Source organism: Apteryx mantelli, chromosome 3, assembly GCF_036417845.1.
Source record: "Apteryx mantelli isolate bAptMan1 chromosome 3, bAptMan1.hap1, whole genome shotgun sequence".
Taxonomy (NCBI): Eukaryota; Metazoa; Chordata; class Aves; order Apterygiformes; family Apterygidae; genus Apteryx; species Apteryx mantelli.
The window spans coordinates 43,751,436-43,778,273 of NC_089980.1; the positions used below are offsets into that span (position 1 = coordinate 43,751,436).

The 26,838-nt window shown below is 47.1% G+C and overlaps 1 protein-coding gene and 1 long non-coding RNA gene across 2 annotated transcripts in view; one reads left to right on the forward strand and one right to left on the reverse strand.

Moving 5' to 3' along the window:
- Positions 1–6,172: 6,172 nt before the first annotated feature.
- On the reverse strand, positions 6,173–9,019 carry LOC136991666 (uncharacterized). The gene is made up of 3 exons (XR_010883878.1): positions 8,928–9,019; positions 7,684–7,773; positions 6,173–6,239 (listed from the first exon to the last, which is right to left on the reverse strand). It is a non-coding gene; the product is annotated as an uncharacterized lncRNA (long non-coding RNA).
- Positions 9,020–10,352: 1,333 nt separating this feature from the next.
- Positions 10,353–26,838, forward strand: part of MDGA1 (MAM domain containing glycosylphosphatidylinositol anchor 1) — a 147,376-nt gene continuing 130,890 nt past the window's right edge. Inside the window, exon 1 of the mRNA XM_013943794.2 lies at positions 10,353–10,550. Coding sequence (XP_013799248.2) covers positions 10,424–10,550 — 127 coding nt within the window. The 5' untranslated portion in view covers positions 10,353–10,423. The remainder of the gene's footprint in view (positions 10,551–26,838) is intronic.

Below are 26,838 nucleotides of genomic sequence, written 5' to 3' on the forward strand. Positions count from 1 at the left end.
TTGGATGGAGAAAAATAAGCATAGAACTGGCAAAAAAAGAGGTGGAGGCAGAACTGTTCAGGACCTGAGGGCACCCCCACCCCTTGCTGTCCCTGCCACCCCCGGCTCCCCCTCTCAGCCCAGCCTTGGACCATCAGTTGCTGCCCTGCGACGCCTCAGCGGTGCCGGCTCCAGCTCCGCCACGGCCCTGCTCCTGCCCAGCCACGATCCTGAGGCCATAAACAGGGAGAAGTGAGAAGGGGAAAAAGCAGAGGCCTTTTCTCCTCCATGCCTGTGTCACAAAACCTTCCAGCAGGTCAGATATTACAGTTCACCTGCAAATTTGAGGGCTGTGCCTTAAATCTGATCCCAGATGCATATCGTTCCTTCAGAATACAGATCTGTGCATCCTGATGAAATATGGCACTACTCTGTATGAAATACAAATGAATGGTTTATTATTGGCTCTTTAGAAATCAGGACTGGAAGTTATTCTTAACAATGCACTCTGATTAGAACAGGAATTATTCCAGGGTAGCCCTGTGATCTGTGGTGTACCGAAGGTCAGACCAGCAGTGTTTCCTTCTATCTCTGTAATCTATAATCTACAAATGATTTGGTCCATATAAAAATTACATTCCTTTTGATTAAATTTCCTGCTGAACTCTGGTAGTACCAAAGTCTGCTGCAGTTACTCAGAAACCTTAGCTGGTCTTTCTAGGGAAGTGTAGATGCAGTGGCTGGTTTAGCAATAAGAATCATTTTGTCCTTCATTGGAGTGCAGCCACCTGCGGAGCAACATGGAGACACTTCTTTGGAAACCCACAGGGTGAGCGTGCAAAACTTGAGACGTAGGGGGAAGCCCGTGAAAATACTCCAGCATCTGGTGAGCCCCTAGAGGGAGGCTGCAATGGAGGTATTATGTGTTCGTGCTTAAGAAAGTGCATCCTACATAATGAATAAACTAAGCCCTATCTTAAAGCCAAATACAGGGCCATTGGAGTCATCTCAAGTTGATGTTCTATGTTATATTTCTCCCACTGTTTCACTCATTTGTGAAGGACTGAGAAATGGTGTATGGTAGACTAGCTGGTTGCTCCCCCATCTTCAGGGCTCAGTGCAAGGTCACCTATCAGGAGATGTGCCTAGCACCTCACTCTGAAGGTGTTAATAGCCACAATCATCAGTTTCTGGCTTTAGTATCAGGCTAGCATGATTAGCTCTTTTTCTCTTTCTTCTGGAGACTAGATGTAACTGAGAAATCAATCAAACTTCAACCTCTGCCAGCCTATAAAGGTTGGAGGAGGTGGAAGTTCCCAGCAGGTTGTATAATCTGTCATCTCTTCTCTGGTTGGAGAGACAGGAAGGAGAAATGTCTCTGCTTTGCATTTCCACTAACTTTCTTGGCATGATGAGCTACCCAGTTAATAAGCAAGTAACTATACATAGGAATACACAGTCCAGTGGCAACGCTGTCTGTCTGCAGCTGCACTTAGAAGTGAGCGAAGAAAATACTCTGTTCCAGCTCTGCAGTTGCTTCTGCCTTGCTGTCTCAATTTGGGTGAGTCACATCTTGTCTCTGTGCTTGATTTCCCCCCTCACACAGGGGAAGACTCTGTGATACTCGCTTTTGATCAGAGTTGCAATTTGTGACTGATACAGCTATGCCAGCAAAAACCCCTTGTGTGAGTGCAGATTCATGTGTTGCTTTGCTTGGGGGCAGTGGTGGGAGGGAAAGGGGAAGATGGGTGACCCTGGTGGGAACAGCTGTGCTGGTAAAGTGTGTCTCTCTGCCAGCAGTGCTTTAGCACTGCAGAGTACCCGCACACCTGTATCCTCATGTAGCTCTAGCCCTAGTTTTTCTAAGATGATTAGAGCAGCTCAAATGAAAAACTGGTGCATAAATGTGGTTGGTGATTCTGTAATTTCCTCCCAATAGGGCTTTTCTGTTAATTTCTTGTACGCACTGTCTCATGTTGTTTGGTTTTACAGTAATGGCACTTCTATTCCTTTTAACTATGATTTGCCAGAGAACTGTGTTATAAATAGTAGTGGTAAATTGAAATAGAGTCTTCACCATGGCTTTTCTAAAATGGAGTAGTCTACCAGAGAGTTACAGAGGAAAAACAGAGATGCCACTGTGACTCAATGATTTGAGTATATGTAAGCACAGAGGCAAACATGAAATTGCAGTTTAGATCCATCCCAGAGGTGAGGAAGGAGCAGCAACCTGTGAAGGGAGGTGTGTTTGTTTTAAGGCACAGTTCTCAGCAGGCACGGTTCAAAATGTTTTCTTTCCACATTTCTTTTGCATCTTCTGGATGTGCACAAAGAATAGTTTAAAATATTTGGACTTGAAAAGGTGATGGGTTAAAAATGTACCTGTAGTCTGTCACTGGACAGGAAGGGAAAGGATAAGTGTGTGTGGGTGCACATCCTAGCGCGTGCAAAGGCAAAAAATCTCTGGGTCCTTGAGCGAAGGATGTTTCAGCAGTGGTCAGCAACATTTGAAGATTAATAGGCAAAACTAACTTGTAAGCGTAGGTCATAGTCCATGTATAGTATCTAGCAAAGATCTTTCTGTGCAAGCTAACCTTAGAGTCTTCACTCTCAAACCCCCTTTAAGGAGCCCAGCCTTGTGGGCCAGTTTAGCACTATGGCTGGATTTGGGTCACAAGAAAACCATGGCTTACGGATTAAGTAAGAGAGGCCAGCTGCCCTTGGTTTTGTGTATTCCACATTTCTCTTGACATTTTGACTTTAGGCATTCAGGTTACCTCAAAGTAACACAGGGTCAGAACATCTAGATGAAATAACGTGCACACAAATGGTATCTGTGCAGAGACTGCTGGGGAACGTAAACGAGGGCTGAGAGACATAGTCTCCTAGCAGATGAACTCATACAGACTTCCTTCAAGAGGGTAAGACTTGCAGCACTTTTATTATTCCTTTAGACTTCACCAGCATTACAGACACAAAGCAGGGAAGTTCAGGGGCATTGAGACATGCATTGCTCAAGGAGGCAGCTCCTTGCCTTCCCTTCCCTAAGTCTAGAAACCCTCTAACATACTCACCTGCCACTCTGGGCTAAAAGTACAAGCAGAACAAGGTGCTACAGGGAACCAGGCCATAAAAGTTATTTTGAATTAAAACCTGAATGCCCACATCCATCTCTGAGAGCCTCTGAAAGAGATAGGTGCAGTGGGGTGACTACATTTCCAACAGGAGCTCTGGCCCCAGGATTTCCAAAACCTGGGGTGAAGCTGTGCTTATTTAAAGTTCGCCTGGAAGGAGTTGATGGGCACAGAGGCAAGATGGGTCAGGTGGTGAGGGTGGATTTGTGGTAGTGTAGGGGAAATAGTGAACAGCTGGATAGCTCACAGAGAGAGCAGGTGGAGGCCTTCACTGGGAACTGGGCTGACTGAGGTATGTTGAGCCAAAGCAGCAGGCAATGTCCAGGTGAGCTGGGGGGCCCACGTCTGTTCGCCTGGGGGAAATGAAGCCAATACTGGAAAGGGTCTGACTGCTCAGGTGGTTTGGCTGATGGCAGTGCACACAGGCACCTGCCAGCCTCGAATTTCAAACTCTTTTTGTTCCCATGTTACAGTAAGAGGCAGGTGGAGATCTACTCCACTGATGAACCCTGCATGGTTCCCCAGAAAGCTGCTTCTGGCATTGAATTGCATGTTTCTTCTGCAGTGTGTCTGGAACACTGTTTAATCTTTCTGTATCCATCTCTCCCAGCTCATTCTGGTCTGGGATCTGTAGCGTGGGGAGATTCTGGGGCGAAGGTATTTTCTTTGCAGCTTCCTTTTTACGACCAAGACACAGATGCTTCCCTTCCTCAAGTGCGGACCTCTCTATCTGGGGACAAACAGGAACAAAGGAGCTTCTCATGTGTAATTTTAAGCCCGTACATTGATGACAGATCAACTTCCCTTGCAAGGATCTCCCAAAAGAGTGTGGTCAGTGGGCAATCGCTGGTGTGTTTCCTCACCACTCAGTGGTCCCAGGGCATGTGAATTTGGCCCAGGACCACAGCCTTACCTGAGTGCTCCTAGCAGAGTGACTCTGCAGGACGGCCTCCTCCTTGTGTCAGGCTATGGGAGACATAACGTGCTGTCTGTGGGCAAGGGCTACCTCTGCCAAGGCCTGATCTGGCAAGGTCCCATCTGAGAGTTATCCTGTGCAGATTTTACATTGACTCATGCCAATCATTCCCACACTGTGAGCTGAGTTTAAAAAATATCACTGTAAATTCAGTCTCCTGGGAGTGCTGATAACTTGTTTGAACACAACCCCCTGGCTGAAGGCATCTGTTTCAGGAGGAGCTCCTTTACCCTCCCCAGTACCACAGCCTCCTTCCCAGGGCAGAGATGACACATTTCAGATCTTCTGCCTGGCACTGGAAAGATCAGCGATCAATACACCGTCTGCTGACAGCAGCAGAGAGCCTGAACCAGGGAGAGAGAGGCCCTGAAACCTTTGTATCTGCTCTCTCTGAAAGAGCTTCCCTCTCCACTGCATCCTGGGAGACATGTGCTGGGAGATGGGGACTGAAGCGATGAAAGCAGGGGAAAGAAAGGGAGAACAAGTTTATTTGACCAGCACCAGCTTGACATTTTTTCCAACTCATTTTTTATACATGAAAGGGAGGGAAGGAAAGAGGAAGAAAGCATGAATGCAGAAGGAGGAGGAGGCAGAGAGAGAAAAAAATCTAAGAAAGGGGGAAACAGGAAAAAGACACCCTCCCAGTGATGCTGAGACACCTGTCTGCATCCCTACACCAGCCCTGTTCTGTCCTAAAGCATGAGAGCAAAAAACCAGCAGGATCTCTGGCAAACTATATATATAGGCTAAAAAGCTTAAAGATTTGTAAAAGGAACCATTGAGTTAAAAGGCTGTGGTTTTAGTGCACAAGAAGTGGGATGGTGTGTTTGTGTCAGCACTTGAGGTGAGGAAAGAAGAGAGGCCACATATTGAGATCAGAGATACAAAGGATTACAATGGGTTTCACAGAAGTCTTAACCAGGAAACAGAAATTTCTCAAAGTATAATTGGGTGAAGGCAGGAAAAGCAAAAAAGCCCCAGTAGAATATCAACCAACTGCCAGAAATCCCAGCACGGCCCTAGGTCTGCCCGTATCACAGCTGTGCAGGGAAGGAGGGTGGTAGAGCTCATTCAGGCTGAATGCTTTGGGTGAGGAATAGAGGTGGATTCCCTCTTCATCACTCCTTTCTGTACCAAACACTCTCTGTGATGAGGGGAGCTAATCAAAAAAGCAGAGAATACGCAAGAGGCTCAGAGGCACTACTAATGCTGCAAAATGTATCTGGGAAGGAAGCAAACACAGCCTAGGTGTATTCCCTGAAGAGGGGATGAGGACAACGAAGCCAAGCTCTTGGGATTTATAGCCCTACCTGGGAAGAGGAGATACGCAGGAGGATCTGGGCCAGGATCAGAGCCAGGCTTCATGTTAAGGAGAGTGGAAAGCACCAATCCAAGCTTGAAGAAAACATTTTTTTTCCCTGAAGAGATGCTGATTCCTGCACTTCAGAATGACAAGCTAGTATTTTTTTGCAGCTTTCCTGTGAAGACCAATTAAGCAGAAAGAAAACAGACAGTGGAAATTTGACTGGATGCCGTTATTGTGGCTTAGCCTACGCTTTTCCCTCTTCCAGCACTTTTTGCTTTGCTGAGCGCTTGGTGCTGTTTTCCCTAGTTTGTTTCTGGAGCTCTTACAGGAGTCCCTCTCCACCCATGCCCACTCTGGATTTCCCTCTCCAGTTCCCCCTCCTTGGCCGGTGTCACCTTGCCACGTGTCTCGCTGCCTCGGGGCAGACCTGGCTGCAGGCCTGTGCTGCGTGGCTGTGCTCAGCCCAGCACAGCGCACCACAGGAGTAACGCTGCCTTCTCAGCTCCTTGGTGCAGACCCTTGCTGCAGTTATGATTCCCTTGTTTTCCCCTCTCCCTGCTAACACCTCTGCTGCAGTGCTGCAAAGTCCTGAGGCTTTCCCCTTCCTGGCTCACAGTGTTTGGAGTTAATCTGCTTTTGCCCATTGCCTTCAAGGTGCTCGTGTTCTTTTTTCCTTGCTACTTTTTATTTCTTCTCCCTTTTGGTAAGCCATAGCAAAGAAAACGTTGCAGCAAAGCTTCCAGCTGGACTGTACTTACTTCCACATGTGTGCGTAGGGAGGGAGAGAAGGAGGGGAGGAAGAGACCAAACTTCAGGGATCCTGGAGACATTGTTGGATGTGGTGCTGATGAGAAAATGGGCAGGAAAGAGGTGACAGAAATGTCAGGCCACAAGCTCAAGAGATCACTGGGGCACACAGCTGCATCATCCCCCAAAAAAGAAATAAATGACACACTGCACCAGATTATAGCATAAAAACATTGACACAAAGAGAATTAATGTTGTTGTAACTGGACCTTGGTCTCACACAGTTCTTCAGTCATCTCCTGCCTGGTGACATTGTGCTATATATGATTTCCTCTCTTTGAACACCACATCTGTCCCAGAGACTGTCTACATCTTAATGTGGCTGTGAAATATAGGTGATGCAGCATGTATAAATACTTCAAAGAGACAGGACTCATTTGACAAGTGGGGGCTTGAGAAGGAACTGGAGACACTTATTCCCAGCCTGAAGGATGGGACAAATGTGTTCCGCAGAAACAGCCTGGGGGGAGGAAACACATCCCTTATCTTTACTTTTGACAAGTAGAATCACTACAGGGTAGTAGTTTCTTTATGACAGGTAAATTGCATAGCAAGTGCTCCTGGGAGTGGTGGCTTACTCTTGCCCACCGGAAACACTATAGTTCTGAATGCTATGATTTATTAGGCCTGAACAAATAATTAATAATTACCTTATTTAGCAAAGGTAGCTATGTACTTGGGTTTTGGCAGGTTTTTTTTTCAACTTACAGAATATACATAGACAGATGACAGCTCCTTCTAATTATTTTTTATCCAATTAACTTTCCCTTTAATTCAAAGGACTGCTCACAAACAATCTCACTTTATATTTTGTACTTTTCCCCAACTGGATGAGTTCAAAGGTACTTTTGGCACAAATACTTTTACTTGCTAAGAGAAAGCAGGGTTGTTTCACGTATGTTGGCAGTTTATTTTGAAATTCATTTTCCATGAACATTTGTTCCAGTGAAACATGAACATGTGCACTGAACGTTAACACAAAAAAAAAAAGGAGTACGAAGCACACATTTTCGGGATGGGTTTTTTTTAGACTCATTATCCAGATTTGTAACTCACAGCCATGCAAACTCTGAGGCATTATTTCACAATCAAGTGAGCATCCCCGTGAAGAAAACAAAACTCGAAAAGCTACAAAGTACCCACATAAATATTCTTATCTCAAAATTATGAGTAGAAAAAACAAGACTCATTTCTCCACGTTTCTTATTATTAAGTTTCCTGAATCTGCAAACATCTCTTTGCCTTGTTTCTTTGTGTTGCTTTCAGTGTGCTTTGCACAGATGTGGGCAATTTTACTTTGTCTCGTCATTGTCGCTGCCTGCTTCTTCCCATACTCGGGGGCTGTCTCTTTCTTTCTACCTGTACGTCCTTTATTAATGCCACCACCACCCACTGGGGGAAGGATTAAATCCTTCTCAGAGCAGGGCTTATTGAATTAAAAGAAAAAAAAAAGAGAGAGAGAGAGAGAGAGACTTGCTCACATCAGGCTTCGTAAGCTCCTCGCTCCATGCCATCATCTTTGGAAAGGACACCTTAGAGCTTGAAACCCACAGCTTCTTGGCAAGCGTTCTCTTAAGTCGGTTATACAGGAAAGAAAAGGACAGAAGAAAACCAAACAAACCAGTTTTATTTTCGTGACATCCTGACAACAGGGGCAATAAGGTCCTGTGGGAAATTTGCCTGCCTTTCCTCTGGCATTCAGGGAGGCTGGTCACCGGGGTGAAGTTAGCGCATCATTAACGCTGCTTTCCCTCTGGTGCGCGCCACCGCTTCTCTCCTCCGCTGAACACGATTTACAATAGGAATAACTGCTTACTAATTAGGGCCTATATCTATTAACTGCTTATTCGTTAGGGCGTGAATTAGCAGCCAGCCACTCTCTGGACCGCATCTCTCCGTTTTCTCTCTCTCCTTTTTTTTAAACTCCCTTAAAAAAATTTTTTTTAGGCGGGAGTGACGTGCTCGCACGCTGAATCGGCGCCTGCCAGGGTCTCTCAGTCCTTTTCCCCTCGGGGTGCGACACCTTTCCAGCGCCGGTCGCGGCCCCGCCGGCTTGGCTCCGAGCGACACCCAGCACGGAGCATCCCGCGCGGGGCCGCGGAGCCCGCGCGCGGCCGCGGCGCGGGGACCAGCCGCTAGGACAGGGCGGAGGGGACCCTGGTGCCGCCGGAAGCCCTGGCGCCCGTCCCCGCCGCCCCGAGCCTCGGCAGCGCCAGCCCCGTCCCGAGCCGGCCGGCGGGGGGGGGGGTCCTGGCTGCCCCCGGGGGGTCTGGGCGGCGCGGGGCGGGCCTGGGGTCCCCCGAGGCGGCGTTTCCCCCCCAGGAGGGCAGCTGGAGGGGGGCAAAGTGGGGCGCTGCCGCGTTACCCCGGGCGGGCTCGCAGCGCTTCCCCCCCGCTCAGCGCCGCTCCCAGCTTCCCTGCCCTGCGCGGAGAAAAAACACTTGGAGGCTTTAGCCTTTTAGCATTAAAATCACCACCGCTACAAACCGGGGGGGGGCTATGCCACGGGCACTGCTAAGCGACCACTGGGCTGGGGGGGGGGGAACACCCACAGCCCATCCGGGAGGGGCAAAAACTCAGCCCGCACCAGCCGCTACTGGCAGAGGGACCCCCCCGCCCCGCGCAGCAACCTGCCCATGCAAGCAAGGAGCCCCCCCACCCCCATCCCAGCTCCCTCCCCCCGCTGCCGGGCTTCGCAGCTCAGGTGCCCCCAGGCGAAGCCGACCTTGCCGGGAGCGTCCTGAGGACGGAGGGAGCCTGGGCTGACGGCTGATTTCTCTGCCCGAAGCAAGTCCCTTTCCTCCTCAGCCCCGTGGCGGTGTCTCTAATTGGGCCGGGGTGAGGGAATGCTTAGAGAACTGGGCAGGGCTCTTCCGAGCACGGCTGCTTTAATTGGCTCTCTCGCCTTTTTTTTTTTTTAAAATCCAGATGGGAATGAAATGGTGAAAAGGGGAGGGGAAAAACCTGGAAAGCTAAAGAGGAGGGCGATACAGCGCGCCCGGCAGAGCTGGCTGGCGTGAGCGAGCCCGCGGGCGGCGCGGCCCCTGCACGCCCCGGCTGGGGAGCGGAGACGCGCCGGCAACTTTTGCAGGAGATTTTCGTACTCCGGGGAAAAGCGATGAGGCAGGGACCTGCCAAGCAGTTTCCAGCCGGCGTCCGGCTGGAATAACCCAACTTTCTCCAGCTTCTTAACCCTCCTGGTCGGCTCCTCTCCCCGGCAGCCCCTGTTAGTTCCCACCAGGAGCTCCGTCGAGGGAGAGCGGCAGGGACCTCTCTGCGGCTGTAAATCATCTGCGGAGGGCACGGAGCAGGCAAGCAGCGGAGGCGAAGCATCCACCAGTGCCGAGCCCACAACATCAGGGAAAGTTTTGAAAGTAGAAGGACCTGGCAGGCTGGGGAGGAGGCGAGGAGAGCCGGGCTGAGCTGAGCTGAGCTGCCGGCGGAGCGCGGGTGCGCGGCGTGTCCGCTCCTCGCTCGTTTCTCCTTTCAGGCTGGCTGGGGCGATGCAGTGCAGCTGGGGGAGCTCTTGGAAGCTGCTTTAAGAAAAAAAAAAAAAAACCTCTCTGGATGTGATTAATTATAACGATCCCCTCCCCAGAAGATCTGGAAAAGAGGAGAGAGAATCACCTATTTCTCCCTCCGCCTTCCAGCGGCTGGCTCCTGCCCCCCCCCCCTTTTCTCCACCTCCTCCTCCTTCCCCCCGTCCGCTCCCGCGGCTGCAGCCACAGCTCGGTGGGGAGGAGGCAGGGCCAGGACTCTCCCAAGTTGGCTCCAGTTGGCAGCACTCAGGGCAGCCCGGGACTGGGGCAGCGCTCGCCGCCTCCCGCTGAGCAAAGAGGGGGCCCCTTGGCGGCGGGGCGGGGGCAGCGCTGGGGCTGCCCAGCCCTGCCCGGCTCCGGCTGCGTCCCTCCCGGCTCGCCCTCCTGCGGCGGCCCGTGAGCCTGCGAGGCTGCCTATTTCCCTGGACGTCCCTGAAGGACCTGCGAGGGGGAAGCGGCGCTTCGCTCTCCAGCCCTTCCTGCCTCCTCCCCTCGCTCTCTTCCTCCCCTCCTTTTTTTTTTTTTTTGTTTTGTTTTTAAATTTCCCCCTGAGGACGGCTCCGGTTTGGAGGGGTCTCTTCCTCTGCCCGAGGTGACTGCGGGGGCGCCGGTGCCCGGCGCGGAGCGGGGCGCATGGGGCGGCGTTTCGGGAGGCTTTCGTCTGCTCCTCGCTCCCCGCTGGATGCTGCCTGGGCTGTTTTGGCTGCTTTTCTTCGCCGGCGATGAAGGCTCTGCCCTGAAGATGGAGATGATCTTTTTTTTATTCCTGTCTCTGGTCCCGGCGTACAGCAGGGGACAAGGGGTTTACGGTAAGAGAGGTTACCGCGGTCCCTGTTTGGGAGGGTGGGGAGGCGAGGGTGCAGACGGAGGTGACGGGATCAAAGTTAAAAAGCACCTGCAGGAGGAAGTAAACGATGCTGGCAAAGCTTGTTGCAGCCTGAGCGGGGAGATTTGTGCAGCAATAGGGCTTCCAGCGCCTGTAGCTACTTCGTAATTCCTCGCCGTAACCCCTACAATTTGCGAGTCGGCGGAGACGGCACGCAGGAGGCGCTGGCGCCGGGCGGGCCGTGCGTGGAGCAGGAGGCACCGAGCCCGGCGCGGCCCCCTCCCACCGCGCCCGCGCAGCGCAGGGCAGCGCCGCTGGGGCCGGGGTGCGAAACGCGGCGCGCGGCCGCCGGAGCGCCCCCGCGTTACGGTGCCCCTGGGGCAGGGGAGGACGGAGGCCCGGCCCCGGCTCTCGCTCCGGCGCCGCGCTGCTGGCGGCGAGCCGCGCTAGCCCCGCGGGGCGCCCTCTCCTCCGCGGGGAGGGCCGGCGGGGATGCTGCCTTTGCACCCACTGAACTTTGCCGCCGCCGTTTTTCGTCTTAAGGCGGGCGAGGGGAAGCTTTCTGTGGCAGAGATGATGTCGAGCTCCTTGGTTTCCTTCGCCTATTATTGCTATTAATTATTATTGTTATTAGCTCTGTGATGGTGCTTATCCCCCTCGTTTGCAGGCAGCTAGGCAAATGGCAAGCTCGGGTGCCCCTGCGAGGCTGGGGTCCCGCGGGCAGAAATCTGCAGCCCTTCAGCTTCCGAGGGCAGGAGAGGCGGGAGGGGGCACACGCTGGGGAAGGCACCCCAGAGCCCTGCCGAGCGCACCCCTGGGCTGAGGGAGGGCAGCCAGGATTTACTTTAGCCAGCCGTGCAGTCTCCTTTTCCCTCTCCCAGCCCTCTCTTAATTCTTGCTTTACAAGATCTGCATTTCCAATACACTGGGGGGGGGGGGAGAAAAATAAAAGCAACCCACAGGACTTGCCTCTCATAACAAGCCTGCTTTATCTTGGCTTACAACTCAGTTGTGCGTTGTTATAAAGTCCTTCTGGAAGGCATGCCTCTGCCTCTAACAAGACAAGCTCTCTGAGCTCTGAAGAGAGACCCCAGTGAGAGAATCCAGCCCCCCCCCCCCCCTTTTAACAGCATGCAGCCAGTCTCTTGTGTGAGCTCTGGCAAAGCTCAGTTCAGTCTCACTGGCTATGGGCAAGTCTTTGTAGGTCACTTTTTCATCATGTATTTCTTTGATGGAAACAGTTCCTCCTTTCTCTTTGAGGGCTGCGATGTTAAACTGAGTTTAGGTCTGTTTTGTAAAATAACCATTTTAAATAGAGGGTGTTTTGCGCCTTTTTTTTTTTCTTCCTCCCAGTATTTTCTCCCTGTTTGAATGTGCAGAGGAAGATTGCAGGAAACTCCTAAGGTCAGAGAGACAGAGTAGCATGAGTTTGTGGTACAGAAACTTAGTGAGAGCAGGTTATTTAATCCATTACAACAGGTAATCCGCTTATAGCAAAACTTTTATGATTTTGTTTTAATGCACTTGCTGCCGTGTAACTGTCACTTGCTGTGGAAAGGCCTCCTTCCTCAGAAGCATGGCAGGAGGGACAGGGCTTAAAACTGTTTTTGCTTAAATCTGCCTTAGAAGGTTGCTTGTTGTATTTTTCATCCATTTCAGTGAACTCGCATTTGATAGAGTTGCTGCTAAATTAGATCTACAGAATAATTTACTGATGTTTTATTTTGTGCTTTTCTCTCAGAGAGAAATTGGAGAAGCTGTATACAAAAGAAAGCACAGATAGACATGCACTAAGATGAAGGCATCCTTTTAAGTCAGAATGGTACAACTGTTTCTATCTATTCTCCTACTCCAACTACAGAAACAAAGGAGAAATCCTGTCTCTTCCCACCTTTCCCCTCCCCTACCTCTTCAAACTATCTGTTGAGACCATCAGGAGTTTTAATACACAGCTGTCTGAGTGCAGCCCAGAGCAGTGTATTGTGGAATCAGCACACCACAAACTTTTATGGTGATTAATAGTTTTTGTATTGTATTTTCCAGTTCTGCCTTCAGTCCACTATCTTTTACTGATTTCATGCTTTGTGCAGTCAGCACCGTTTGGGGGTGAAATTGATGTTGTTGATGGCTCATGCAGAGCTGAAATTATGCTGTTTTATTTGCAAGGATAACAAAAGCAGGATTAGACACCAGTTCTACTGCCCCTCTGTTTCCAGTTATCCCAAATGTTAGTCTCTAGCCATGGCTTCAAGCTAAATATGCTTGGAGTGTTCTCCGCTGTGAATGTTTGTCTCGTGTGGCACTTAATGTAGAATTTTAGGAACTCATGTCACGTTTCAGGTGCATATGTCTGCTTTTGAATATTTATTTATCATGATGGGGTTGGGGTGAGGCATCTATTTGAGTCTATAAATATATTTTACTCTAGTAAATCTGCTGAGATTAAATCAGATTAAACTAGATAAAGTATCCATGTGATGTACCCTTTAAATAATACACCCACATGGATGCACACAAAAGACCTCCGTCTAGGGAGCAGAGTTGTTGGAGAGGTTTATTGAGATGAATGGTATAAATAAAATGTGTGTAAGGGGGTTGCTGGGAAAGAAGCATTTGCAATGGAGGTGCAATTTAATTAGGAGTCAAGGTGCTTTTAGCCTGTTACCTGAAGAGGCTTGTTATATAAATTGTCATTTGTTGTAGTGATTGAAGAGTGTCTGAAACCCTCTTCTCATTAGCTGGTCCCATCCGTTCAACCTTGTTTGCTGAAATAAGGCAAGGCTGGCCTGATACAGAAGGCAGTTCAGCAGACTGCCAAAAGGCAACTTTTATTACCCCTTTGCGGTACCCCATTTCCCAAACAGTGTGTGCTTTTCAAATCCCAGTACCTTGATGCCCCTGGTCAAGATGAGGAGCAAGTGGTAATATATTTAAAAGAAACACAGTTCCTAACTAGATAACTAGAGCCAGAATTCAGGTGGTGGGGGAGAGGGGACATAAGGGGAAAGGAGACTTGTCCTTCCAGGCTTGAAGTTATCAGTGCTTAAAGACAATAAATTAGACTGGAGGGGGAGGGTAGGGAAGGGTTTCCGAAGGGAAGAGTATGCCTCTTGCCTCCTTGTCAGCCTTGCGGACTTCAGTAGCTCTGGTTCAGAGCATGCACAGTGCTGCTGCTTTGCTTCCTCCGTGCTGTAGCATTTAATAAGCATTAATAAACAATTCTGGCATGTCTTGCAACTAACACTGTTCAGCTGGTTGGCAGCAGCCTTTCAGGCTGAATAAAAGTGTGATGTTGTGTTCCCTGCCTCTCGTAGTTCACCTGCAGAAAATGCAACTGAGAAGCCTTCCAAGAAAGGTCATCGCAGTGTGGAACGAGGGGCTTCAGCAAGGTGAAGAAAAGGAAGGTTTAGGCTGGACAACAGGGAAAGCTGCCTGGCAGTGCGATGAGGCAGGGGTGGGGGGTGTTGGATGGACCACATGATTTAAGACACTTAAAACTGGTGGGGGTGAAGCACTTGCAATACTGAATAGCCCTGCTCTGGCCTCTGAGGTTGGGAATAAATGACCCAGTGAAGCTTGTTCTTTAAAGAGAAACCAACACATTGAATCAGCTGTGACATACTGCTGTAGGCAGCCAAAAAACCTAGTGGGAGAATGCTTTCTTGCGTCTGTGTTGGAGGAATGTCATGGTAAAACATATCCTGGGTTTAGGCCATAAACACTAGCACTTCTTCATTTCATGTACACATGACATGATTTGTTTCCTACTCCTTTTACCTGTAAAGTGAAAGCTTTTTCCCAGAGTTTTCAATGCAGCATCATCCAAGCAGGATGCCTCGTGCCCTCTTGCAACCTGTGCGTGTGTTTTTCACTGTCAGATTCTGGGTGCACAGACACACAGCTCAACCTTGAGCTTGGTGACCTGGATCAGTCCCTCTCCCCTGCCTCCAAATAGCTGTTTTGCCAGCTGGGACAGGAGCATGGACAGGGAGCTCTTCGGCTTTGTTCCTGTTATCCCAGCGCTCTGTGTGCCTGATCCTGTGCCCTTTGAAATGTGTGAGCAGATTGTTGACTAAAGTAGCAGTGGAGCTGACTCCTGTGAGTTGCTTCTTGGCTGATTAAGTTTGGAAACTGGGATGTTTGAGCACAGTGGTCCTCCAGGCTATATATATATATATATATATATATATGCATCCTTCCCTTTGTGCTTCCTCCTTGTTGTCCAGTTCTTGAATCTAGGACTCCTTAGGCTATCGCCTTTCCATTATGGGAATGAGCTGAGTTTTCATAACTTGAGGGCTATAGAAATAGTCTCATCTAAGAACTGGGTTGGTCCAAGACTTGCATACTTTAGCAGCCCTTTAATGTCAGGGCGTTAAGTCTGTCCAGCTCGGTGGTCCAGCATGCCTTGCTTGCTTCCTACAGCAGAGTGTGTCAGGTCCACCCTTCTGTGTCACCAGAACCTCTGTTTTAGCTCAGCTGCTTTGTGCACCAGATAAGCCCTCAACTGACTTTAATATGCAGTACTAGAAAACTGACATTATCCTCCTGACAGATTGTTTGCAACTTACTGGTAGAAGTCAAAATATTTCACTATAGGTGTCATCAGAAACCACTATCCTATGCTAATTTTTGTGGGAACATGAAGACAGATGTTGAATAATTTGACATGAGCAGCATAGCTTATAAAATTATCACCGTGTCAGGTTTGCATTGGAATTTTTTTTTTTGGAAAAAAAAAATGTATCAGATGGTTTGAAGAGGTAGTGGAGGGAAATATCATAAGTTGCTCCCAAGAAGCAGAAGGTGCAGCAGAAAGTGGCCCTGTAGGTTCGGTAGTGAGACTGCAGTTAAGTGGTGGCAATAAGGAATGCTGTGCTGCTGGGACTCTTTTATTTTTAAATAAGACAAAGTGACCTCCACCCTGGGAAGTCAAAAATTTTATAACACTTCCTATATGCCACAAACCCCAATGTTCTGCCCACTTTTTGACTAATTAACTGCTATTCTGCTTTCTTGTATAGTGAAGTTTCAGGCCTCTTATCCCTCCCTCCACAGATACCACACTCTTGGTTTGTTAAGCATGGTCTATGCCTAAGTGTATTGCTTGCACCACTATGGCTTGTTACAGTCAGGGAGGAGCGGGGCTGGGGAAGAAAGGCATTCTGGCCAATGTCAATGTGCTGGCAAAAGCAACAGGGATAGATGCATTTCTACCAGTGAAAGACTGCTTGTGGGGATATTCCTTACTGCATTTGTGGAAATGTTGTGAACCCCGCCTGCAAAAGGTTTCTTTGGCCAGCATAAGGTAAGTCTTCAGAGGACTGGTTTGCTTGTGTAGCTCTGGAGAGGCAGTTTGCTGGGGAAGCGCTCATCGGGGTAGATGAGGTGTTGGCATTTTTTGTGTGCAGGTGTTGCTGTGTTGTGTCTCCAGAGGGGACTGCGTTTTGCTGTGGAGAAGCTGAGGGTACGGCTTCTGTTGGGCTCCTTCCGGACAAAAGACACTAGAAAATGTTGTTCTCAGAAATGCAGCAGGTGCCTTCATTTGATAATACATTGGGGGGGTCACTAGGCTATGCTTGGCAGACAAGGTCTTACGTAGACTGAAACTATTAAGAAAACTTTGAGACCATTTGTGCTCTCAAGCACTTAAGGTGCACAAATCGAGTGCCCCTGGGCCAGTCCCCAGTGGCTGCCGGTGTTGCACTCGCTTTAATTCAGAGCGGCAAAACACCCTGGTGTGCCCCGGGGGGCTGGCGGGGGAAGGAGGGAGGATACGGCGCTGATACCGTGCAGCAGAACGCGGATCCGGCAGGGCCTCTAGGATTCACCGAAGAGCGATGGGCTGCAAGGGGAAGACGTGTGTGTTTCATGTCTCCGTGCCCGTGTTTAACTGGCAAGATCGCTGCTCTGTTAGGATCCAAAGCACTTGCTTTGAAAAGAACAAAGCTTTCATCTGCCCCTTATGGGGGGGGGGAACAAAGGTTTATTTTTATAATCCAGCATTTGCTTAGTGTTTAAAAGAAGAAATTAAATGTGTGATATCCCATGAAGCTGACAATCAAAAGCGCTGCATTAAAGAGCTAGGGAAAAAAATTGATAACTAGAGCCAGGAAAGGGAAATCCCAGCAGCAGCTATCTTGGCTCAACAAAAGTTGAACTGGAGAAGGGCTTCTACCTTCAACAGGTTAGCTGGGATGGGGCTTGTTCAGAGGCAGAGACCTTTCATGCCCAGAAATGAGCATTTCTTGGAGCTGAGACCTCGATTCTCCACTTGCTTTCTTGGCTTCTGCCCTAGTGTAACGCTGCCAAGCAAAGCCGTCCCTGTGGTGGGGTGCACAGGGGCCCATCCTGCACCCTGCCGTCTGGTGGTGAGCAGTGGAAGTGATGACCCTCGTCACTGCCATGCTGTCCCCGCGCAGGCGGCGGTGATTTCGGGCAGGGCTCCCTGGGGAGTCCAGCTCACTGTCCTCCGCTTGGACATGTAAGGTGAAGGCCAAATAGCAGGGTGCCGCCCTGGAGCAATTCTTCCTCTCTGTTGCCACCTTGGTGGACTTTGGAAGATCCAGCCCTGAGGACTTCCTAACGAATTCAAGTGAGTTTGGATCATACCAAAGTTAGCACGAGGAATGCCTGAGACTGAGCTGTTACTGCCATTTTTTCAGTGTTAGCTGCTTGCTTCTTTTTCTGCGTGCGCGCCTCTCTGGTTTGTTTTAAGGTATGAGCCTCTGTGGCATAGTATCCAAGCAGTTCAGGATCCTATTTTTTTTTTTTCTTCCTTTGTAATACTGCCACAGGGTAGGGAAAGTGCTGTTGTTTCCCTCCAGGAGCATCATGTTTTCCATGTAGATCATATAATGAAGTGAGTGCAGGCCTCCTAAATTCTGCATTAGCACCTCAACCACAATCTCCATTTCTCCACGTGTCTGGGGTTTTTGCTTGCTTTTTTTTCCCTTGGAAAAAGGGAGAGTGCGTTAAAGCAATCTGAACAAATGTGAGGGAAGAGGGATCCTCATGCACAGCCTTCCTCAAGGAAGGAGGAAAAGAAGACAGCAAGGTGGAGGCTGGCTAGCAGGGCCTCTAATGTGCCTGAGTGAAAGCATTACTGCTGTGACACATCTCCTTGGCTCCATGAGGCAGCAGAGCTGAGGGTGCCACAGCACTGAGACATTTGATCGATGCTGGTGCTTTGCCCCTCGGGAAAACGTGGCCAAGGGGCTCTTCCTCAGCGCACCGTCATCCTCCGAGTGCATGGCTGCCTTCAGGAAGCCCTTTATGCACCAGCGCATTGGCCACACGTTATCCCACTCAGCTTGTGACCACTACCGCCTTTTGTTTTAACACCTAAATACTGCAGCCCAAGGCTGGTGAAGGGAGATACCTGAAGTTGAACAGGGAACTGGAGAGTGCTGAATATAAAAGCTTATTTCTTTGAATCTTCTGCTTGTTTTTCTAGGCTATGCAGTCTGGTTATTCCAACGTATGTTTGCCTGACTAGATTCCCAAAGTCTACAGAGAGCTTTATGTTCTAGTAATACTCCTCCGAGGAGAACCTTATCTTTGCATGCTTCTGTGAAGTGCTGTTCATGTTCTTAGTATTGCACTGGTAGTGAAAGGCAGAGTAGAGATAATTACACATTTCAGTGGTTGCCAGTAAGGAAGGACAGCCTGCCGGGACTGCCATGGTGCTGGAGCGGTGATTCGGAGTTGCCACTGCCATTTCATGAGCAGGTCACGGCTTTGCGCTGAGCGGCAGGCTTCTAGGTAGGTAGGGGGTAGCAAGGTGAGGAGCAAAGATTTCGAGCAGCCTCTATAGATCTGTCTGGTCTCTTGCTTTCCTGGTGCTCCTTCCACTCGTGCTGCAAATCGGTCATGGAGGTGGTGTTGGCTGCTGTTCTTATGCTTTACCTTGCATAAGGGAGATCTTGGAGAAGTAACTAAAAATCTGTGTGGCTTGTGTTTTCTCTCGGCTGTGAACTGTAGTGTAGGACAAATAGTGTGCAAGCGCTTCTGCCAGGTGAGGGTAAATGGGAATGATGGCAGGGTGGGATAGCAATTGACAAAGGTGCTGGAAGACCTGCAATTTCTGAGGAAAAATTAGCAAGTGTTGCATAAAGAAGAACTTACACACCATTGAAAGTTGAAGTCAAGCTGTGAAAAAAGATTTTGGTTGTCTGCAGGTGGACATTTAATACAAGAGTAGCTGTTTGCCGTTGCTGCTTGTTTTTTCAAAAGGAAATGGTACTTCACTAATTGGCATAAATTGTTTTAAGATAAATGTGGATTGGAATCTTACGCATCTCTTGTGTCTCGGGGATGGAATAAAAAGGAACAACCAAAAATGTTATTTAGGCAAATGTTTGAGAAACATGGCAAAATGGCTTTTGTTTACAAATGCCATTTCACCTTGTGGTGCTTGTTCTGTGCCTTGCACTGTGGAAAAAGACATTTGTAGAATTGCAGGGTGAAGAATGATCATCTCTTGCTAAATTCAGTGAATGCATTATTCTGACTTTGAGCATCCCTCCAAACAGTGAGGATGTGAGAAATTGAGGCTCGTAAAACTAACGTGACTTAAGCTGGAGACAGCTGGGGACGGGAGACTCAACTCCTCTGCCAGTCAAGTGAATTCTTCCAGGGTCTTAAGAAAGCTTAACTGGTCTGGAACATTTCCACAGCAGTTGTTAGACCCTGAAAATCCTCTCAGAGTGCACAGACAGGGTTTCTTGGGGGTTTGTGTTTCGCATCACTGTAATATTTGAGGGCTTTCACATCACTGTAAGATTTGAATGCTCTATGAACTTTCACTTTTACAATGCGCCTGTTGCCTACAGTTGTTTCAGTCTGCATGTGGGGAAATAAGACAAAGTTTTAGTGACTTGTCCTTGACAGAATGGAGAGTTGAACATCAGCAAAGTTTTAAGCATCCTTTTCTCTCTGGAAAAGTGTAACTGGTATTAACTATGAGCCCTGTGGTTGATGGACACAAGGTAAATACATCCTTGAGAAGGAGGAATAAACCCTTGAGAACATGTTTATATCCAGATATCTCAGAATCAAACTTTTAATACAAAACACAAAACAAAACTTTTTTTTTTCCCCCTCACTACGAATTTAGTTCCTCTTTGTTCACAGATGAGGATTTATTTTAGAGTGCCTTTTGGAGGTGTTCCAGAAGCTGAGCTTTACTGTGCAACACTGGGGGGAAAGAAAGAAATCTTTCAAACATGAGTAGATGTCTTTTTGCCTGAGTCTGCAGGTGGCTTGAAAAATTGCTCTAAGGGCTGCGCACAGGGTTAGTTCTGAAATCTGTTGGCTCTTTCAGCAACGATTTAAATTATTTTGCTTTGGGTCAAAGCATTGAGGAAACAGTAACTTTTACTACGAAAAGCTGTTTTCATGAATGAAAAGAATTAAATGACTCCCGAGGGAAGGATAATAAAATCTGTTTGCTATGAAGGAGCAGAGATTTGGGGTGGGGGGCAAGGCAGGGGACTGTATCATAGATTTTTTTTTTTTTTTTTTTTTTTTTTTTTTTTACTGGGGACAGTGTTTGGGACAGAGGAGAAGGTTATGGTAATGTGGCTGGAGCTGTGGCTTTAAAATGGAACTGGATGCCAGCGCAAAGCACAGCTTTTGAGGAAGCAAAAGGAAAGTCTGAATATTCGAACACTTGTTATTTTAAGTATGTGCTAAGCCTGTATTCTTATTTTTCTTACAAGTATAAAGATAGGAAGAAATCTGTAATGTTTATTTCCCAAATGCTAACAAAGACTGGAAGGAATTAGTGTCAGTGATGGTTTTTAAGAGAGATTTTTCTTTTATATTTAGAGCAATTAAAATTCACAAGTATGTGTTTGAGAAGGGGATTATCTTGATCAGTGATCAAATAATTTCTGAATAAGATGGCCTTCTTATCTCTGATGGAAATAGGGAACCAGAAGTGGGCATTGGCGTTAGCTGCACTTGCAAAGTTCCCCATTTTAAGGCACAGTGAAAAAGTGGTGCCTTGGTGTTCCTATTACCCCTCTAGAAAAGAGAGATACTTGAAAATTGCATAAGAATATAGGATATTTCCAATGCTATGAGACAGTGTGAGTAGGGAAATATTCTTGGAAACAAATAGATTTAAGGTACATAAACACTATGCCTGAAATTAGGAAAGTAATTTGTGGGTGCACTCTTGAGCTAGCTTTAAATTAGTTGTTTTGGTTACTGACCACAATGCAGCCGTAACAACACGGAGCTCAGCCTGGTCTGTGATCCAACTGTTTAGGCAACATCTCTAGTGGGTTTTGCAGCTTTTCATGAGCCCCATGCTTCAAGGTCACCTAGGAGCTAGTAGATAACTAAGTTGGGGGGCACCTACACCAGGTTCATTCTTGCTTTTGGATTGCAGTGCAAACATACATACTCAACTCCTGGCAGTGCAAATGGTTAGTGGTCCTCTAAATCCAGCTGGCTGCCTTATTGTGGGGTACAGTTTGAAGCTTGAGGGCTGCAGCAGCTTGGCTGGAACAATCTGACACCTGCTAACCCAGCTCAAGACAAATGCCAGAGTTGTTCTTGCTCTGCAGTGTCTGTCAAGCTAGAGTAGCTTGTAATGTGGGAATCCAAGTTGGCTTGCTGTTGCGAAAATAAGCCTCTAGACAACAGGTCCTGAAAGTGAAATCGTCTTTAATTTTGAATTTTTAATGGAAAAGCTATTCTTGAATAACTCCCTGCGAGACAAACCTTGCACTTAACTGTGATTAAGTTTCTAAATTGTTTTTTCAAAATGGAATAGTCAAGCTCCTGAACCACGTAGCTGTGTTTGAAGACATTACCCATAGAAACTAAGCTCCTGCTTTTGTTAAAGTGGCACAATCGTAGTTTGCTTTCTGGTTGATCAAATGATACAGTGGATGGGGATTTTCATCCTTATTCCTGTAGAAAAATGAAATTGATAGTAGAGAATGATTGCTTACTATGATGCACGTGATTAATACCATAAATCTTCCATGTTGGGATGCTGGGTGAAATGCATGAATATCATCACCACAACAAATTGAAAGGAGCAGTTTGTTACATGTTCATGTTTGGTAATCAGGCTTGAAACATGATGTAGAAGGAGAAATTAGCCAAAGTCAATGGTAGTTATCAAAACTAGAAACTGCTCTGTGGCATTTGCAAAGCCTTGGCAAAGATGACATGCTGCTTCTTCCGGATCAGAACGAGCATATGTATCTGCTTGTGGCTGATGGTTATTCCAAGTGGCCAGCAGTAGTGTATGTGCTATTTGACAAATAGTTCTGCTTCTCAGATTATTATGGAGACATTTCAAAGTATGTTTGCAGCATATGGCTTGCTTAAAGATATCATTTTAGATAAGAGACATTCGGTAAAACACACGAGATCTGCTGTTTATCACTCAGCTTCAGAGGGGTCAGCAGGGCATTTTGTACAGACGCTTAAAAGAGCAGTAAAGAGAAATGAGGAGAGCGCCCTGCAACATAGTATTGCAAACTTTATTTCATTGCATAGGTCAGCATTACCGAACAGCGTGCAGGAAAACTCCAGCAGAGTTTATTAATAAACAGATTTTAGTTTAAGAATTGCATTTGATTGTCTCAAAGCAAATCTCGAAAAGGAAGTGAGGAGAATGAAGAAGGGAACCACAGTATGAACTGCTTGCTTGTTATGCCAAAATAAAAGCTTTGCAGAAGAATGGGGGAAGGTGCTACCAAGTAGTAGGATCTGTGGCACACTTGGTGAGGTAGGGAAATGAAAGAAATGTGTCTAGCTATTGCTAGATTAAAAAAAAAAAAAAGAGAAAAGAAATTGATGCTGTTGATGGTGTGTAAATTCTTGGAGTGAGAATATTTCTCTTTCATTGGCCTCATGATAATACCCACGACATTGTTGTTGTTGAAAAGGATTGGAAGAGCAAGTGAAAACAGCCAAGCCTGACAGGCAGAAGTCTTGCCTAAATAAGATTACAGAAATCCCAAAAGGTAATAGCTGTAACTCCAGGATCACATGAAAAGGGCTAGTCTTAGCCCCATGGGTTGCAAGAAGCAGGAGCATGCAATGTCGCTTTTGCATATACATTTATACACACTTTTTTAAGGACCTGAAATGCTCTGTGTGGAAGAATTGCCGTTGTCTGCGGGGAAGCAGCTGTGGCTAACCCCGAGGCTGGAGCCCAAATCTCAGAATGGTGTAGGATGGATGATAGCATGTAATTAAGGGACTTCTTTGTTGTACTAACTCTTCTGATTTTCCTTGTGTTTTTTTTTTTTCCTTTTTTTTCTGATCCAGTTAAAGTCATTGTAATTTGTTTTCAAGGCACATTTGGCTGATTGGATTTCTGTTGATACAAGGTCTTATTTCTTGCATGTGTGTTGTCACACCTGCTCACCTTGCTGATACAGACAACTTTTTCCTCATTATCCCTGAAGGAAGCGATGCAGCTATGAGAAAGGGAGCAGGCAGCCCTTCCACCTGTGAATCAACAGCAAAACTGCTGGCCGGGCTCTGATGCTAGCCTCTGTTGCTCTCTGGCCAGGAGGGATGCTTGCATTTCTTCAGATCCTCTGTGAAAACAGAATTTGGTGGTGGTGGTGGGGGATTAGAGGAGCTAGTGGATATCACTCTCCTGGCTACAGTTTTTGGCTCTGCTCTGCTCCTTATTTTAAGGCAAGGAAGTTAAATCCAGATGAGTTGTTGCTGTGGTAAAAATGCTGGCCTGAAATGTTGCACGTAATGGCTTGGAGCCAGTCTCTGTCATTCTTCTTTTATGATATATATATATATATATATATATATATTTTTTTTTTTGGAAAGACTTCAGTGGAAGTCAAGTATGTAAAAAGCCTTAAAACAAACACAAAAAAGCCAGGTCTGTGAGTTTCTCCTGGCCTTATGCTTTTGTGAATGGAAGGTGGTGCCATTTGTCTGTCTCAGACAAATGTTTTGAAGATAAAGCTGGTGACTTCAGTGAGGCATTTCCATCTGAAAATGACGGGAGTGCAGAGACAGGTAACCTCAGTTTCTGTGTGGTACCCTGTCTTAGTGGTTTACAGATTTTCAGTGACATCTGACTTTTTCCAATCGCCATTAAATTTTGACTCAAGACTCTTAGAAAGACCTCAGTTTTTTCTGACCACCTTTAATTAGCTAGAACAAAGGCTCCTCTTAAGGAAATTGAGTAGCAATGTTTTAGAAGTTTAAGTCCTGTAGTATATTACAAAATTGTACTTCTCAGCTCTATGACCTATCATGCTACATGCAAAACTCGAAAGACTTAGTATGTTATTTTTTTAGTCCGGATCAGTGCACGCTACTCCATGGCAGAAGTCAAATCTAAGTATTTCTGGCACTGTTATTTAGAAGAATGGGTATGGGAAGGGAAAAAAGCCTTTTTTTTTTTTTAACTGTTCTTTCGTTTGGTTTTGTGGCAGTTTTCACTTCAACACGTTGGTGAACATCATGTCATGGACTGCTGGTTGCTGTGGTCGCTGAGCTGTTGTCACTCTCAGGCAGCTCCTTTGGCCAGCTGCTGTTGGAGAACCTGTGTGATCAAAGTGCAAAAAAACTCCCATGTGTGAACCCACTCCATAAAGAAATAGGATATTTCATTCAAATAGACTGCAATGCCTCTGGCCTTCAGGCTAGCTGTGTAAAATGTTTCCAGAGAGGCCAAGCTCTTTAGTTAGAGTTTTGGATCTGTCCCCTGGGGTGGTGGTTTCTGTGGGAGGATTCCTTGTTTCTCTGGACACTTCAGTTTCAAACCCCACTACTGCAGAGGAATTGGATTATGCTTGTGGTTATTCCAGGATGGGATAATTTGTATTATACTTGAACTTCAGGTCAACTCTCAGTAAGTCAAGCCTGTTTTCTTTGGCTAGACTGAAATAATGGGAAAACCAGTCTTTCCTACTGCCAAAGTCTTTAGCTGTTTTCTCTGGTATATGATACTACTTGTGTATCCTTTTCCAGAGACGGAAGGTCTGTCACTCCCATGACTTGCTGTCTCTAGGTGAATTGGAGGTAGTAGGCAGGAGTTGTATTTTCCAGCCTCCACTTTCTTGCGGTATTGCTGTATTGGGATAGCAGGAAATTTTCCTTTCCACCGCTTTATTGCATTACACTTAAAAGTCTTTTCTTCTTGCCTGTGTCACCTATGTTTGTTTCCCAACTTTTCTGGTGGGTTTAAAAGGTGCGGCTAGAAGCAAGGGATATAAATAGAGCAAATGTCCATGATCTCACTCAGCTTTGGAGATAAGGACTTGGTGGTGGGGAGTCATTGTTCTCTCATCCCCATTGTCTTCCCCTTTGCATTCTCTCTTTCCTTGATTCCTGGTGTTTCACCTTCTGAATCCTTGCTGTGTTCACTCTGTTCAAAATAATACTTGTTTGAATAATAAAGGCTGTATTAAAGGGATACTTTATCAGCTTATTTTAAAACCACATGTTGGCACTGCAAGAGAGAGGGCTTTGCAATGAAAGTATAACTGTATGTTTTTGGACATAAAATGAATATGCAGAGTCCTGCAAGAGGTTTGCAACTGGAGAAAGCTTCTTTTTCTTGCTTCCTGGCATGTGAGTACCCAAATGCAACAACAATTCCTGGTACAGAAGCAGCAGCAAGGGAAGCTAAGTGGCCTCAAATGGTATCATGCCAGCGATAACCTTTACACTGAGTGTAGCACCAAAGACAAGCAGCAGAGGGAAACTTGTTTTGATCTTGGAATAAGATTAAGTAGCAGGCGTGGTGCTGGTGAGAGGCATTTACCTGAGCCCCTTCCACAAAGCTTTTGAGCAGTTTAGAGAACTGTGGAGTATCTTCAGCTCCTGCTGAAGGAACGGTGGCCCTACAAGCTTGGCATAGGTGAGCAGTCTGCCTGTGTCCCCCTCCTTACTGGTATATCAGTCTGCCTCTCGGTGTTCATGTGGGTGACTTGATCAACCTTCCTTTTAAATATTCTCCCTTTGGGACGGTTAATACTTGTAATCTGACCTTCCTGATTTTATTGTTAATGGTTGACTTCTAACAGGTTAGTTACAAAGTGGTACCATATGGAAGCTGACGGGGAGCTTCCCTAGACACCACGGGATGTTCCCTCAGGTAATGCCTTGCATGACAATTTTCTGTCCTTCTCCACCTCCTGGGTTTACTGCTAGTCTGTGCTGGCTCCGATACTCTAGGGCTGTCTCTCTCTGTGGAGCAAACTCCAGCAGAGTTTTCTCTGCTGGACTAAATTGTCCTAACCACTTCCATTTTAAGAGCAGGATTGAGAGAGTAAACTTGCTTTCAGCTGTTGTGTTTTTTCCTCTTCAGTAGCGTTTTAGATTTCCAGTGCTCCCTCACTCTGCTTTCCGTTCTATTTAGCAACATCTTGCCATTCTCACCCCCTTCTTTTAGCCAAACAGATGTGTAGATTCACACACATGAATTTTGTCCACAATATCTGTAATTGCCTCAAAACAGAGATTGAGGAACTGATCTTTCTTCCTATTCCATTTGTATTCTCTTGCTGCACTCTTACCCTTAATGTGCTTCTTGAATCTGCATCTCAGCTCTTCCACAGGTTTGGCTGAACGGATATTCCTGGCCTCCCTGATGTTGGTGAGCACCATGGTCGTGGAAGCACTCTAGGCCTGGGTGACTGTGTTGCCTTCACGTGCTATACTATTACTCCTAACTCTTGCCTGAGTAAATGAAAGAAATGTCCTGCAAGTAGATGGGTGCTTGTGCTGGGAAGTGGAGGACTGGTGCAGAATGTCCTGCTCCTCTGCAGGTGGGATGTGGTATGTACTCGCCCTGTTATGTCCTTAAACCTCTTGCATACCCTGGGCAGTTTTATGCTGCAAATACCTGTTCTGATAAAGCCACACTTACAAGCCATCTCTAGTTAGAGGCATTGGTCCCCACACCAAGGATATGGTTACAGTACATGCTCATCAGCTGTAGGACAGCTCTAACCAGGGGGAACCAGAGAGACTTGCAGAATCACAGGCTTTCTCAATCTCTCTGCTGCCTTTCTTCTTTAATTCCCCCTTTCTTGGGGAGGACTATTCCCAAATTATTTCTCCATCATCCCATCACCCTCTAGGAAGAATCACTGGCTATAGGTATGTTAGTTCCTGAGTAGCTCTGGGATTAGGAGGTCTCCCGGAGTGCTACCTTTCCCGGTGTGGGGACCAGGCCAGACTACCTGTCAGTCTAGTGCATATGCTTAAATGGAGCCAAAACTCAGCTTCTCCATGTTCCAGGACAGAGCAGCTTC